Raw genomic sequence first — 15,893 nt, 5'->3', positions numbered from 1 at the left:
CGACTTTGTTGAACCGTGGGTAAGTAAATAAACCTATCTACTTTGCAAAATCAACTTTGTCGACTTTGTAATATCAACTTTGTCGAACCGACTTTGCTGAACCGCGCGAAAGTAAACTTTATCGACTTTGTAAAATTAACATTGTCAAACCGACTTTGTTGAACCGTGCGTAAGTAAACTTTACCGACTTTGTAAAAGTTTACCGACACACAGGGAATTACCAGTGAACTGGTACTCAATTTGCTGACTTCGGAAGGATGCCAGGCTGAGTCAACCCTATCTGGTGTTAATTCAGCGATCGACCGGGATTCAAACCCAGGATCCTAGGATCCCAAGCCGGCACCCTAACCGCTAAGCCAACACCAGGCTCACCTTCAAGAATGGAGGAGATTAAAATGGTGGACTTGCCAGCCAAAATCTACATGCTGGAGATTCAAAGTCATGGTTTTTATTGAATGTACAATCACCTGCAGAAAATATTTTCGAGCCATTTCCAGATGGAGAAACTTGCAGGTTCACAACTGAAATTTTTTACAAAGAAGACATTTTCTCCAATCATCACAATCTATGTCTATTCCACATTCATATGCCTGTACATAGCAGCACTCAAAATACAAATTGTCCATCTGCTTTGTAATTATCCATTTTATTTTGTATGCAAAGTGTGCTTACAGCCTTCTGGTGGTGCATGCTGTTTATGTGACACTCGCCTGCATGTCGATTTGATTCTGTGCCTTCTTGCTTTATGTTTTCAACGTTCTGTGTTTTCTTTCTTTATGTTTTGAAGCTATGTGCATGGACTGGTGCTCCCAACGCTTTCAGCTGCCATGGTCGTACCCCAGAGACAGGCGCATGTGTGTGCGTGATGTGTCGGGGCACGCACATACACACTTTATTCTCACCTTAGTAAGTGTCATGTGCATTAGTCACGCATATCTCTCTCTCTCTCTTTCTTTCTTTTTCTTTCTTTCTTTTCCTCACTTTCTCCTCTTCCTCTCTCACTCCCTCTTCCTCTCTTCCTCCTCTTCCTCTCTCTCACCCTCCCTCTCTCTCCCACTCGCTCTATGCCTCTCTTCCTCACTTTCTCCTCTTCCTCATTCTTTCTTCGTCTCTTCCTCTTCCTCTCTCTCCCTCTCTCTACCTCTCTCTTCTACCGACTCCTCTCTGGCCTTGCCCCCCCAGCTCTCTCTGGCCTCTGTCCCCCAAATATTCCTACAGGTCGCACAAGATCTGCCTGCAACCCTCTTATGGTTAAACTGCCAAAATCAAGACTTTCTGCTCACCTTCACTCCTTCATTCCTCTTTTCTCCCGCCTCTGGAACAAACTCCCTCACTCTCTTCAATCCCACTCCACCCTCCAGGTCTTTAAAACAGCTGTTCACCACCATCTCTTATCCTCCCCCATCCAAAACCTTGATCTTTTCTACCCCCGCTAATTTCGGTCCCCTTGTGTTTTATACCTCTCCCCCCCCTCCCCCTTCCCACACCTCCCCCCCCCCCCAAGCCCTCTCCCTCCCACACTTCTCCCTTCTCTCTTTTCTCTCAAATGTTGTGGTTGTGTGCTTCCCCTTCTCTCCCCATATTGTCTTCCGCTCCCTCTTTTTGTATATTTTGTTTGTCTGGTTGATTTGTTTGTGAAATAAATGTTAGCTCTTTCACGAGCCTCGATTCAGTATACAAAAAAAAGCAAAAAAAAAATCCCTTCCTCTATTCCTTTCTTTCTCATTTTCCTGTATTTCTCATTTTCCTCTCTCCCTCTCTATTCCTCTTTTCCTCTCTCTCCATCTCTCTTCCTCTATTCCTCTCTTCTTTTCTCCTCTTCCTCTCTCTCCCTCTCTCTCCCTCTCTCTCCCTCTCTCTCCCTCTCTCTCCCTCTCTCTCTCTCCCTCTCTCTCCCTCTCTCTCCCTCTCTCTCCCTCTCTCTCCCTCGCAAGCTTTCTCCCACTCGCACCCACCCTTCCCCCTTCTGCCTCTCCCTCTCTCCATTTCCCTTCCCTCTTCCTCTCCCACACTCTCTGTCTCTGTCTGCCTTCCTGTCTTCCTCTTTCTCGGAGCTGAAGACCCACCTTGTCCCGATGCTTATATTTTGCTTGCTTTTTCATGGACGTTATGATTGTTTACTTTTGCTTCTTTTGGAAAGTGACTTGCCTTTAACTTGCGGTTTATTTACAGTTTATTTAATTTGCCTTTTTGTTGTCGTGTCTGTGCCTACCAACACCACCATCAATGCATCATTTCAAATGGGCTGATACTGGCATACAATATCACGAGTTTCTGTTTGAGTGTGATTGCGCAGTTTCATTTTTAACCTTTCATCCTCGGCTTCAGTTGAAGATATTTATAATTATAATGTAGGTCGTGCTGTTCTTTCGATTCCATTTTATGTCATTCTCTTCTCTGTACCATTCTCTTTTCTCACCTTTTCAAACATCCTTTCTTTCGCAATGTTTTATGCTATAAAAAGGGAGGCTATGGTTCATCAAAGTTCATGAAAATTATTATTTTCATTCCTTAAAATACATATTGTGGCCTTTAATGTTATCACTTATCAGGAACGATTTGGTTAAAATATATCGTGTTAGAAGGAAGACAATATCAGAAACAGGTTGATGGGATGGGGTAAATTAGAAGTAAAAACATTAAATGAGCTTAGCAGCAAATATTGATAACTATCTAGAGATATAATATTTGAACAACAAACAAAGTATGCCGGCAGGTCTCCATACGTCCCGACTTCCTTGATTGTCTGTCTCTCCATTCATTGTCTGTCTCTCCATTCATTGTCTGTCTCTCCATTCATTGTCTGTCTCTCCATTCATTGTCTCTTTCTCCTTCTTCCCCATTGTTGGTGTATTTGCCTCTCACCCCCTTGCTGTTCAACTCTTCCGCAAGCCTTAAAATGTATTAATTAAATAAATAAAAAATAATGTAGCATTATAAAACTGGTTCTCCTTTGTGGAGTGGAGGCCTGGGCCTGGAATGGAGTGGAAAAAGGAAGACTGTCCTCGAGAAAGGAAGACGAGAGATTACTGCAGAGGATGGAGATGCAGATGCTGAGGGGGGGGGGGGGGGGGTGGTTGGGGGTCTCTCTGAGTGAAGGGAAGAAGAGCAAGGATATTAGGAGATAGGCAGGAGTAAGGGATGTTTGTGAAAGGGCATGGGAGGCATGTCTGTATTTATTAGGGCACATGTTCCAGAGTGGAATATGGTCAGGCAGGCCTTTGGCATGATTGCAGTTGGCAGTAGGAGGAGACAGACTAAAATGGAGGTGGAAGGAGAGGAACATGAGATAGGTGAGGTGCACAGTGATGGAGGGGTAGGGTTGATGTAGTGTTTGTAGGGTGGGTGGTGGAGAGGGAAAACTTGTGCGACCAATCCAGAAAGAAGGCAGCATTAATTGGAGCCATTAAATTAGAAGAACTAGTAGGTCTACAAATAAAGGTAATTGGAGATTTCACTGTTTGGCCTTTTTTGCAACATTTTGATGATTAATCATTCTGTCCAATACCTCTCATGTGTTGGTATTACCATGTCGGTGCCCTTACCTATCCATCCATATGTGATTAAAATGTCTCTCTCGAAAACAAATTTCGCTTTGAAGCCTTTTTGCTCATAGGTCACCAACTTGAAGTCCTTCTGCAATTTCACGCATGCATGTGCGTGTGGACAACACACACACACACACACACACACACACACACACACACACACACACACACACACACACACACACACACACACACACACACACACACCATTGATTCCATTTTCTATTCACCTTCATTCTCGTCCCCTTTATAACAATGTGGTTTGTCATCAGGGGAAATAGAAAACCCAGTAGACACTTATAGTGTTGGTAGAGGCTCACCATTTCTCACCTGAAAAGGCAAGTAACCACATTGCACAGGTGAAGCGGTAAACATCATGACAATATCATTTAACTGCCTAGCCTAGGAGCCATTTTGATGTCGGCCCCTGAGGCAGGGTTGCACTAATGATACAGAGATGCTCTCTCCCAAAGCATACCATCTACGCCGTGAGGACACCAACTGGTTCGACAAGCCTCGAGACTCCTTTCATGAGGAGCAAGTGAAGGAACAACTGAGAGACTGCCACGGCACACGGGTATGACATTCGCTTCATGTGAAGTTCTCAAATACCTGGTTAGAGGACCTTTGATTACATATTCATTTTTGATTTATAAACTATGTACAGTAAAGTACATAAAGGGTGAGAAAGCAAGAGTAAAACAGATCAAGATCAGTGATTGAGTTTTGGATTTATGCATGTCACCTTTCAAAAGCATGTGCCCACACCAGCATGTAACTACTCGCCTTGGATGTTACGAATCGGATGCACCTGCAAACTCAACACATTAATTTTATTGAATGAATGTTGTTGAAAAGACAGGTTATAATTGCTGTTTTCATCTCTGATGGATTTGTTTTCAGATCTCTATGCGCTCCTTTGACTTCCCGTGCACCCGTGTCTGCTTGCGTCACGACAACAAAGACCACAGTATTTCAGGTATACGTTTGCTTTCTTACACAGATCCGCACCCACTGATCAAAGCAGTAACAGCTGCTATCCTGATAACTGCAGTATCAGTCAGTCTATACAGGTTTTAGAACCTTTTTTTTTGGCGATGCCACCCTTTTCTTGGAAAGGGAATCAATCCACGGACGTGTTTCTAAGCCTCTGTCCATCATCAGCATGGATTTCTTCCCTTCAGTTGTCAAAAGGACTTCTAAAAAAAGTTTGTATAAGTATTTGCATTTTAACTTTAATATCTTCTTTCTTAGTTACAATTTAGAAAACTTAAGGGGTGTTGCAAAACATTTAACCTTTTTTTCCCCCGACGCATGCTTCCTTTGAATGAATGTATATGAATGAATGAATGATCGTTTTAAGGCCATTTTTCCCCGCTAAAGCGGGGGTTAGCCTTGCGGGCCCCATGACAATCATGGTGCCCTGTTTGAGGCAATGTTTTTATATAGAATATTTTATATAAAATAGCCGAGAATAGAATAACGCAAAATCAGGATCAGTTTAATATTTAGTGATGGGCTATTTTAACGTGCATCAAAGGAAGCATGCCTCGGGGGGGGAAAAAGGTAAAATGTTTTGCAACACACCCTTACTAACTGTGTAAGAGGTCCTAAACCAGGGTGGACATGTGACAGGCACCACGGTTGGTCAGGACCTTTGAGCAAGTGCTGACCTTTGAACCGAAGAAGGCGTACTTAGCATGGCTATAATGTTTGGTTATTTTTTTTCAGTTTTTTCCACAAAGATACCTCTCACAAGAACTTGCCAGTGAGTCAGAAATGCATCTGTGAATTGGATCCATTCTCTAGGGAGAAGGGTGGGGGCTGCCATTGCCACAAAGGCTTCTAAGGGCTGTAGGTTGACCTGTACTGTGGGTAGCAGTGTTGCTGCAGACATTTGCATTTAGCAGTGGGCGGTTTTGTGCTTCACAGATTGCAACTAAGCCGGAAGTTGAATTTTCTATGTCCGCCTCATTATGCTTCGTTTCTTGCACCTCGGACTATTGTCGGTATCTTGTTCATATCACTTCCTGAACAACCCACGGCCCACATACGTCTCCTGTTTTTTTTTTTGGTTTTCGGTCAGACTCTCTTGAAAACACAATGGAATACTATAGTCTCCGTCAAGGCCACTGTCATTCTGCAGATCAGCAGACAAGATAAACAAAGCATTTTTAGCAACTAAAAGTTCATCGGACTATTTTTATCCCAATGGGAAAAAATGTGCGCTTGATGTTTTGAGAGGTAGTTATTTTGCTCTCACAAGGGTGAATGCTCGAAACCTCAACGGCGAATCACTTCCTACAGTTCTAAAAATACTATTGCAGAATTAACTTTTTGTTGATAAAATCCATTGTTTTTCTTGAAAATTGTATCCGATATTTCATAGAATGAATGAATGATCGTTTTAAGGCCATTTCCCCTGCTAGAGTGGGGGTTGGCCTTGCAGGCGTTCCTTGCAGGAAACAGGGAACCATGATCATGACAATCATGGTTCCCTGTTTAAGGCAATGTTTTTATGGCCGGATGCCTTTCCTGACGCCAACCCTTGGTCGCGCTCTTACGATGCGCAGGGATACGGTGTACCTATTCTAAACCGGGGTACACACCGGGATCATTCACCCAGCAAGCTGGTACTCAATTTGCCGACCTCGGAAGGATGACAGGCTGAGTCAACCCCCCTGGCGTTAATTCAGCGATCGACCGGGATTCGAACCCAGGATCCTGGGATCCCAAGCCGGCACCCTAACCGCTAAGCCAACACCAGTCATAGAAAACCTTAATATATCATTTGAATACCTAAAAGCCTCGAATCACCTTTTCATCAATGCGAAGGGGGTGTCTCGGCAGTGTAGGTGTTCACGCATGCATTGCACTTTCACTGTGGAAGCATGATCAAACTAACACGTGTACATCATAACCCACAGGTCTAGAATACATGGTCGCACAATAACTTTGCGACTCGCTGCGCATCTCTTTTGGGACTGCCTTTGTATATAAAAGGTAAAACAAATCAAACATTGTAACAAAGCTGAGGACGTGCAGTCCAAAAAAGCTTGTACCACAAGCATACACACGGGCTGTGCACCACAGCCCGTAGTCTGAAGCACATGGTCAAAGCAACTCATGAATCCTAACCCAAAGGGTCCGTTCTAACCCAAAGGGTACAAAACTGGAAACCGTTCCTCAGACGGAGTGGATTCCCATTCAAAATTTGAGCTGGCAAGCTGTTCTGAATCCCCTAAGTATCCAATAGGACCTCTTAACTGGAATGGTGACCATGAACCCTCGTCCCATATAACCAGGTTCTGACCAATGGGGGCATCCTGCAGGGTGGATACATGCCTGGTGTGTTTAATTATTTGATTCTTATTTTGGGAGAATTTACAGCATAAATCCCTCCCACCCCCTTCCCGTGCCTCCTTCCCCCAAGCCCTCTCCTTCCCACAGATCTCCCGATGTCCCTGCTCTCAAATGTTGTACTTGTGTGCTTCCCTCTCTCTCCCCATCTTGTCTCCCGCTCCCTTTATTATATGTTTTATGTGTCAGTTTGTCTTTTTGTGATGAATGTTAGCTCTTACACGAGCCTCGATCTTGTATACAAAAAAAGCAAAAACAAATAACCTAAAACTCAATTTTAGGAAAATATCAACCGCTTCATATTGTTGTCTTTTGGTTATTTGTTTTCTAATAAAATCTTATTGACAAGGTAACGTGCTTTTCTTGACATTTGCAGTAGCTTTACAGAAGATACACATTTGCATTCGAAACTCCAACCGATTATGCCCATTATATTTTCCTGATAGGCCACTTCATCATCATACATGTTAATACAATTCACTGGTCCTTTGTGCCGCCATATTGGAAGCAGCAATGATCATTATCAGTGGTTGAATGAAATGAATGAATCAGTGATGAATGAATGAATCATTGAATGAATCATTCATTATCAGTGGTTATAGCTAATAAAACATTTTCACATGAGGAGCAATAAAGTTGCATTTTGATTGAAATATATAACATAAAGAGGACAAAGGTGCTTTTACACACTTATTTATGCAAGTTGTAGTTACTTGATTTTGTTTTTAACCAACACACTTTGCGTCGGTTTAGGAAATGGATTTGGTATTCGCATTGTCGGTGGTAAAGAGATTCCAGGCCGAGGAGGTGAGATTGGGGCCTACGTCAGCAAGGTCTTTGTTGGGAGACCAGCAGAGAAGTCAAAAAAGCTTGTTGAAGGTAAGAGCATAGCTCAGTTATTGCATTAATTAATTAATTTGTGCTGTACAGATTTTGTATTGTACGGGATACAATGTACTAACTAGAAAGAGCAATCAGAGCTCGTAGACCCTGCTAGGACTTCTTTGTGTGGTGTATTTTGCATGCTGGTGTTTGTGTGTTGTGTAGACGATGCATTCACGATGAAAGTTTATGTTCATACAGTGTACACTGTACAGACAGACCTTTTCAGCTTTATTGTGCAGACGCCTGGTGGGTGGCGACCCTTTTCCCCCCCCCTCCCCCTTTTTTTGAATTACCAACTTCTTTTCCTGGAAGTCCGAGAGCAGTATCCATGTGTTTTATACCTCACCCACCACAGTTTTATACCTCACCCAAGCCCTCTCCCTCCCACAGATCTTCCGATGTCCCTGTTCTCTGCTGTTGTACTTGTGTGCTTCCCTCTCTCTCCCCATCTTGTCTCCTGCTCCCTTTATTATATGTTTTATGTGTCCATTTATGTTTTTTTGTGATTAATGTTAGGTCTTACATGAGCCTCGATCTCGTGTACTAAAAAAAACAAAAAAAACACCAATCAGGTACCCATGGAAATTATACATGATGTAAATGCTTTAACCTCACCCTACCAATGCCATGTCCTCAAATTGCACCCCTTCCCCCTCCCCCCCCCCCCCCCGCCTCCACCAAACTCCAAGACATCTAACCCACTTCTGACACCAAGTCCTAAACTCCCTCCCCTCCACCACAAGTCCTCAACCCCCCGCCCCCCAACCCTAAGTCTTCAATCTCCTTCTCTCTTTAATCTCCTACCTTTAGTTTGACTTCCACCACCATCATTCCATCCTGGACCGCATGCTGTCTCTCCGAAGTAGGTAATGGATGGACTTTCTACATCTGAAACAAGACGTCAGGGTTGGTTCACTCCATCAAATCTGTGGTTGTCCAATCCTGGTACATTGAATCCTGTGGTGAGGCAGTTGTGGTGGTCAAGCACCTTGCTTTTCCAACATAGAACGCCAGCTAACCTGACTGAGGGCGACCTTAGGTTGCTCAGTAAAGCTTGCTTCAAGTTTATGTCCATCTTACGCAAGCTCGGAACCATCTTGTTAATCTCAAGGCTATAAAAGGTCTATCCAATGTCTTTCCTCATAGTCTTGGTGCTGGCTTATCAATTTTGTCTCTGGCGTATGCTCGCCATCCATTCGCTGCCTCAACTCAAGTGGCCTCACCGCAGACTCTGCTTAGACAAGACAGAATGTCTCAACTCAATGTTTGCCTCAAACCTTTGTGTGCACAACCAATCCTGCTCTGTCCTCCTCTTACCCTCCTCTACCCACTGTCTGACCAGACATTGTGTCTTTCTCACCTGAAAAGTAAAGAGCGCTTTGTCTAGCCTCGAACCTGCATAAAAGACGACCCGAGATGGCATCAGTGCCCGTGTTCTTAAATCCTGTTCTGCTGTTCTTGCTTCTTCTCTGTCTGCACTCTTCAGGCTCTTTGCCCATCTCCCATCTGTCTAGAAGTCAGGTGACATTCACAAGAAGGTTGCATGAACAGATCCTACCCACTAGAGACCAGAGTGAGCTTATTTTCAATTATAACCAAAGTCATGGAATCTATCACTGCTGCTGACAAGTCTTCCCTCTTTTAAAACAGAATAATCTCTGAGCATCAATTGGGATTCTGTCCCAGGCACAAAATGTTGGACATGTGACCGCTAATCTCTCAGCAATGGGCAGATGCCCAAAATCTCAAACAAGTGGTCAGGACCGTCTCCCTGGATATATGGGCATTTAATACAGTCGGGCACTCTGCTGTGTTTGCCCAACTCACTGCCCGTGCCGACAAATGTTGCCTTTATACCTGTCTTTCTGAGTTCCTCCACTTGACCAGTCAATCTTTTTATTTCGTATGCAGCACAAGGCTCCTTGGTAGCATCATTGGTTAATGGCACGGCTCTGCCGCCGATGCAATTCCTTCTGTAGGTTGGAACAGGGATTTGGAATTTGTCCAGGGTGCCGATGAGAGCTCACCTACTCTTCACGAAGGACACTGTGGGATCTTTAACGTCCACCAACTAATGCCAGTAGACGGGACGCCAGTTTAACGTCCACCAACTAATGCCAGTAGACGGGACGCCAGTTTAACGTTCATCAACTAATGCCAGTAGACGGGACCCAGTTTAACGTTCATCAATTAATGCCAGTAGACGGGACGCCAGTTTAATGTTCATCAATTAATGCCAGCAGACGGGACCCAGTTTAACGTTCATCAACTAATGCCAGCAGACGGGACCCAGTTTAACGTTCATCAACTAATGCCAGTAGACGGGACGCCAGTTTAACGTTCATCAACTAAAGCCAGTAGACGGGACGCCAGTTTAACGTTCATCAATTAATGCCAGTACACGGGACGCCAGTTTAACATTCATCAACTAATGCCAGTAGACGGGACGCCAGTTTAACGTTCATCGACTAAAGCCAGTAGACGGGACGCCAGTTTAACGTTCATCAACTAATGCCAGTAGACGGGACGCCAGTTTAACGTTCATCAACTAATGCCAGTAGACGGGACGCCAGTTTAACGTTCATCAACTAAAGCCAGCAGACGGGACGCCAGTTTAACGTTCATCAACTAATGCCAGTAGACGGGACGCCAGTTTAATGTCCACCAACTAATGCCAGCAGACGGGACGCCAGTTTAACGTTCATCAACTAATGCCAGTAGACGGGACGCCAGTTTAACGTCCACCAACTAATGCCAGCAGACGGGGCGCCAGTTTAATGTTCATCAACTAATGCCAGCAGACGGGACGCCAGTTTAACGTTCATCAATTAATGCCAGTAGACGGGACGCCAGTTTAACGTTAATCAACTAATGCCAGTAGACTGGACGCCAGTTTAACGTTCATCAACTAATGCCAGTAGACGGGACGCCAGTTTAACGTTCATCAACTAATGCCAGTAGACGGGACCCAGTTTAACGTTCATCAACTAATGCCAGCAGACGGGATGCCAGTTTAACGTTCATCAACTAATGCCAGTAGACAGGACGCCAGTTTAACGTTCATCAACTAATGCCAGTAGACGGGACGCCAGTTTAATGTTCATCAACTAATGCCAGTAGACGGGACCCAGTTTAACGTTCATCAACTAATGCCAGTAGACGGGACCCTGTTTAACGTTCATCAACTAATGCCAGCAGACGGGATGCCAGTTTAACGTTCATCAAGTAAAGCCAGCAGACGGGACGCCAGTTTAACGTTCATCAATTAATGCCAGCAGACGGGACGCCAGTTTAACGTTCATCAATTAATGCCAGTAGACGGGACGCCAGTTTAACGTTCATCAACTAATGCCAGTAGACGGGACGCCAGTTTAATGTTCATCAACTAATGCCAGTAGACGGGACCCTGTTTAACGTTCATCAACTAATGCCAGCAGACGGGATGCGAGTTTAACGTTCATCAACTAAAGCCAGCAGACGGGACGCCAGTTTAACGTTCATCAATTAATGCCAGCAGACAGGATGCCAGTTTAACGTTCATCAACTAATGCCAGTAGACGGGACCCAGTTTAACGTTCATCAACTAATGCCAGCAGACGGGATGCCAGTTTAACGTTAATCAACTAAAGCCAGCAGACGGGACGCCAGTTTAACGTTCATCAATTAATGCCAGTAGACGGGACGCCAGTTTAACGTTAATCAACTAAAGCCAGCAGACGGGACGCCAGTTTAACGTTCATCAATTAATGCCAGTAGACGGGACGCCAGTTTAACGTTAATCAAGTAAAGCCAGCAGACGGGACGCCAGTTTAACGTTCATCAATTAATGCCAGTAGACGGGACGCCAGTTTAACGTTAATCAACTAAAGCCAGCAGACGGGACGCCCGTTTAACGTTCATCAATTAATGCCAGTAGACGGGACGCCAGTTTAATGTTAATCAACTAAAGCCAGTAGACGGGACGCCAGTTTAACGTTCATCAATTAATGCCAGTAGACGGGACGCCCGTTTAACGTTAATCAACTAAAGCCAGCAGACGGGACGCCAGTTTAACGTTCATCAATTAATGCCAGTAGACGGGATGCCAGTTTAACGTTAATCAACTAAAGCCAGCAGACAGGACGCCAGTTTAACGTTCATCAATTAATGCCAGTAGACGGGACGCCAGTTTAACGTTAATCAACTAATGCCAGTAGACGGGACGCCAGTTTAACGTTCATCAACTAATGCCAGCAGACGCGACGCCAGTTTATCGTCCACCAACTAATGCCAGCAGACGGGACGCCAGTTTAACATTCATCAACTAATGCCAGCAGACGGGACGCCAGTTTAACGTTCATCAACTAATGCCAGTAGACGGGACGCCAGTTTAACGTTCATCAACTAATGCCAGTAGACGGGACGCCAGTTTAACGTTCATCAACTAATGCCAGCAGACGGGACGCCAGTTTAACGTTCATCAACTAATGCCAGTAGACGGGACGCCAGTTTAACGTTCATCAACTAATGCCAGTAGACGGGACGCCAGTTTAACGTTCATCAACTAATGCCAGTAGACGGGACGCCAGTTTAACGTTCATCAACTAAAGCCAGCAGACGGGACGCCAGTTTAACGTTAATCAACTAATGCCAGTAGACGGGACGCCAGTTTAACGTTCATCAACTAATGCCAGTAGACGGGACGCCAGTTTAACGTTCATCAACTAATGCCAGTAGACGGGACGCCAGTTTAACGTTCATCAACTAATGCCAGTAGACGGGACGGCCAGTTTAACGTTAATCAACTAATGCCAGTAGACGGGACGCCAGTTTAACGTTCATCAACTAATGCCAGTAGACGGGACGCCAGTTTAACGTTCATCAACTAATGCCAGTAGACGGGACGCCAGTTTAACGTTCATCAACTAATGCCAGTAGACGGGACGCCAGTTTAACGTTCATCTGAGGGACGGCACACACATTGATGAGTCGCGCTGCCTTGAAAACACCTGGATGACGGTTCATAGCCGGGCCAACATTCAAACCCAGGCTTGACAGGTTAGAGGTGAGTGTGCATACCTCTTGGGCTGAGGCGATCCTGCCTGCCCAACCAGCATTGCTATCAGTGGAACCCTCCTCTACCCTCTGCCAATTTTGGCTGGAGTGAATCGAGGCAGTGCTTTTGGTCCTGTATTGTTCCCCATCAACAAAATTGACTGCTCTGAGGCTTTGGAAATGCTATCTTTCTTTTTCCAGTTGACTCCGCATTGTTTGTACCAGGTCATAGTGTCGATAATCGCCTCAATGTTTTTTTTTTTTTAGCTCACCTGGAACGAAGTTCAGGTGAGCTTATGCGATGGCGCGTCGTCCGTCCGTCCGTAAACACTTGAAACTTCTTCTCCGAAACCGCTGATGGGATTGCAACCAAATTTGGCACAAATGATATTTGTTGTGTTGTGACTAAAGTTTGTTCACGACATTTAAAAAAATCGGGGTCTAAGGGGGGTTACTGGGGGTCAAAGTGGATTCAGGTTTGATCCCCCAAAATATGAATTTGCTTTTATCTCTGAAACTACACACGCAATTTCGATGAAACTTCACCACAACCTTCACCACCCGTGATGTACCCACGTTTGTTCACGGCATTCGAAAAATTGGGGTCTGAGGAGGTATATGGGGTTGGGGGAGGGGGGAGGTTGCCCCTCAAAATAAATATTTTTTTGTTTTGTTGTTTAAAGTCTTATGATTATGTTGGTATGATTCTACCTGCTGCCCTGTCTTCTAGTAACCATTGAAATTGGTTTAAAATACCCTTAGTCAGTGCAGTATACTGTTTATTCCACCAGGTGAGCACCAGGGGTATCGCCCCTATGTTTAATACTTGGGCTAAGGCTCGTAATAGAGCTGACACATGCACACACACACACATCTCGTTTTTTCATTTCTGTTCCTCACAATTTCTGTTCCTCACAATTCCTCACAAGGCAGTGTGACACACACACACACACACACACACACACACACACACACACACACACATACACACACACACACACACACACACACGAGACAAACACTTAACACAACCGCTGAGCTTGGGGGAAGTGCCGTCACTACCGTCACTTCCTGGGATACTCTGGGTACCAGTGACGCCATAACAATAACCTCAAGAGGAATTTCCTCCTCCCCATGGATGCCAACCGATGAGGATTGTCCGTGCTCTATCCTTTTCAAGCAAGGAAGCAGCACGTACCATTTTTAAAGTCTTTGGTATGACTTGAACCAGTCCAAACCGGATGGGTGTTTTTTTAGGAGACTCCATCTCCTTACTGGATGGCTGTTGGCTCCTTATTGGCAGTCCCAAAAGTGTTGACCATTAGATGGAATATTTGGTATATATTTTTTATGTGGCAGCATTATGCAATTCCAGAAGCTGAAAATTGTCTGTTTATCTTTCTCTATTTTTTATGTTTTTCTTTGCAAAATTTGCAAAATCAGGAACATTGCCATCATGGCAAAGGAGGTACGACAAACATTCCATGAAGTGTGAACACTGAAAACAAGGCAGTGTGACCAGATTAATTAGTCCTCAAAACAAGAATGGCACAGGGTAGAGCGCATACCCCACCCCACTGATAGGTCGGATCTGGATTCAGACCTGAACCAAAATCGATTCGGTTTGTTCAAAAATATCTGTACAATAACATCCACAAACCCTGCATACTTGAGTGAAAAAGGCATCCGCATATGTAATGGTGTGTTGCATGGTTCCAGGCTGCAGACATCACCTCATTGTCAGAACATAAGGACATCACGCCCACAAAATCTCACCTCGCACAAAAATATCCCTCCAATTTGGACCTCGAGGCACAGTTTTCCCCACATCATTTGCAACACTAACAAGTTTTCTGGGATGGTGCTTGTGGGATTTGAAAAATGCCCTAACCTTTATTGTGAGGCTCTCGGAGGAATCCATTCACCTTGTTTTACCTTCTTTGAACAAAACAAGAGCAAGGTATCAAATACTATTTATTTCAGCATGGTGTGATATATTAAAGCAACTATGGTGAGGTCTGTGCTGTAAAGTATGTAGGCCTGACACGATTTCACGAAGGATCCACACCCGACCATGTTATAACTGACGTCATAACTAGTAAAGATTCCAATTTTCTCCCCCATCCTCTCCCTCTCTTCCCCCTCCCTCCCCCAGCCCTTCGCCCATCCTCTCCCTCTCTTCCACCCCTCCCCCCATCCTCTCCCTCTCTTCCCCCCTTCCCCCCATCCTCTACCTCTCTCAACCCCCCCCCCTCCCTTCATCCATCCTCTCCCTCTCTCACCCCCCCCCCTTTCCCCCCATCCTCTCCTTCTCTTCTCCCCCCCTTCCCCCCATCCTCTCCCTCTCTTCCCCCCTTCCCCCCATCCTCTACCTCTCTCAACCCCCCCCCCTCCCTTCATCCATCCTCTCCCTCTCTCACCTCCCTTCCCCCCCATCCTCTCCTTCTCTTCTCCCCCCCTTCCCCCCATCCTCTCCCTCTCTTCCCCCCTTCCCCCCATCCTCTACCTCTCTCAACCCCCCCCCCTCCCTTCATCCATCCTCTCCCTCTCTCACCCCCCCTTCCCCCAATCCTCTCCTTCTCTTCTCCCCCCTTCCCCCCATCCCCCATCCTCTCCCTCTCTTCCCCCGCCTTCCCCCCATCCTTTCCCTCTCTTCCCCCCCCCCCGCCCCCCCATCCTCTCCCTCTCTTCGCCTCCCTCTCTTACCTCTGCCCTTTCCCTCTCTTCCCCCCTCCCCTTCCCCCCAGCCTCTCCCTCTCTTCCCTCCCCCTTCCCCCCATCCTTTCCCTCTCTTCCCCCCCGCCTCCCCCCCATCCTCTCCCTCTCTTCGCCTCCCTCTCTTACCGATGCCCTTTCCCTCTCTTCCCCCCTCCCCTTTCCCCCATCCTCTCCCTCTCAACCCCCCCTCCCTTCATCCATCCTCTCCCTCTCTCACCCCCCTTCCCCCCATCCTCTTCTTCTCTTCTCCCCCCCTTCCCCCCATCCCCCATCCTCTCCCTCTCTTCCCCCCTCCCCTTCCCCCCATCCTCTCCCTCTCTTCCCCCCTCCTCCCCCCTATACTCTCCC

At 45.7% G+C, this 15,893-nt stretch overlaps 1 protein-coding gene across 1 annotated transcript in view; it reads left to right on the top strand.

Moving 5' to 3' along the window:
• PCLO (piccolo presynaptic cytomatrix protein) overlaps positions 1–15,893 on the top strand; it is a 214,747-nt gene that overhangs the window by 71,365 nt on the left and 127,489 nt on the right. Inside the window, exons 10-12 of the mRNA XM_078786299.1 lie at positions 4,022–4,125; positions 4,452–4,527; positions 7,662–7,787. Of these exons, the coding sequence (XP_078642425.1) occupies positions 4,022–4,125; positions 4,452–4,527; positions 7,662–7,787 (306 nt within the window). The remainder of the gene's footprint in view (positions 1–4,021; positions 4,126–4,451; positions 4,528–7,661; positions 7,788–15,893) is intronic.

Source organism: Myxine glutinosa, chromosome 11, assembly GCF_964187855.1.
Source record: "Myxine glutinosa chromosome 11, kmMyxGlut1.1, whole genome shotgun sequence".
Classification (NCBI taxonomy): Eukaryota; Metazoa; Chordata; class Myxini; order Myxiniformes; family Myxinidae; genus Myxine; species Myxine glutinosa.
Note: the sequence above shows the minus strand (reverse complement) of the source record. Positions and strands in the feature narration are given on the sequence as shown.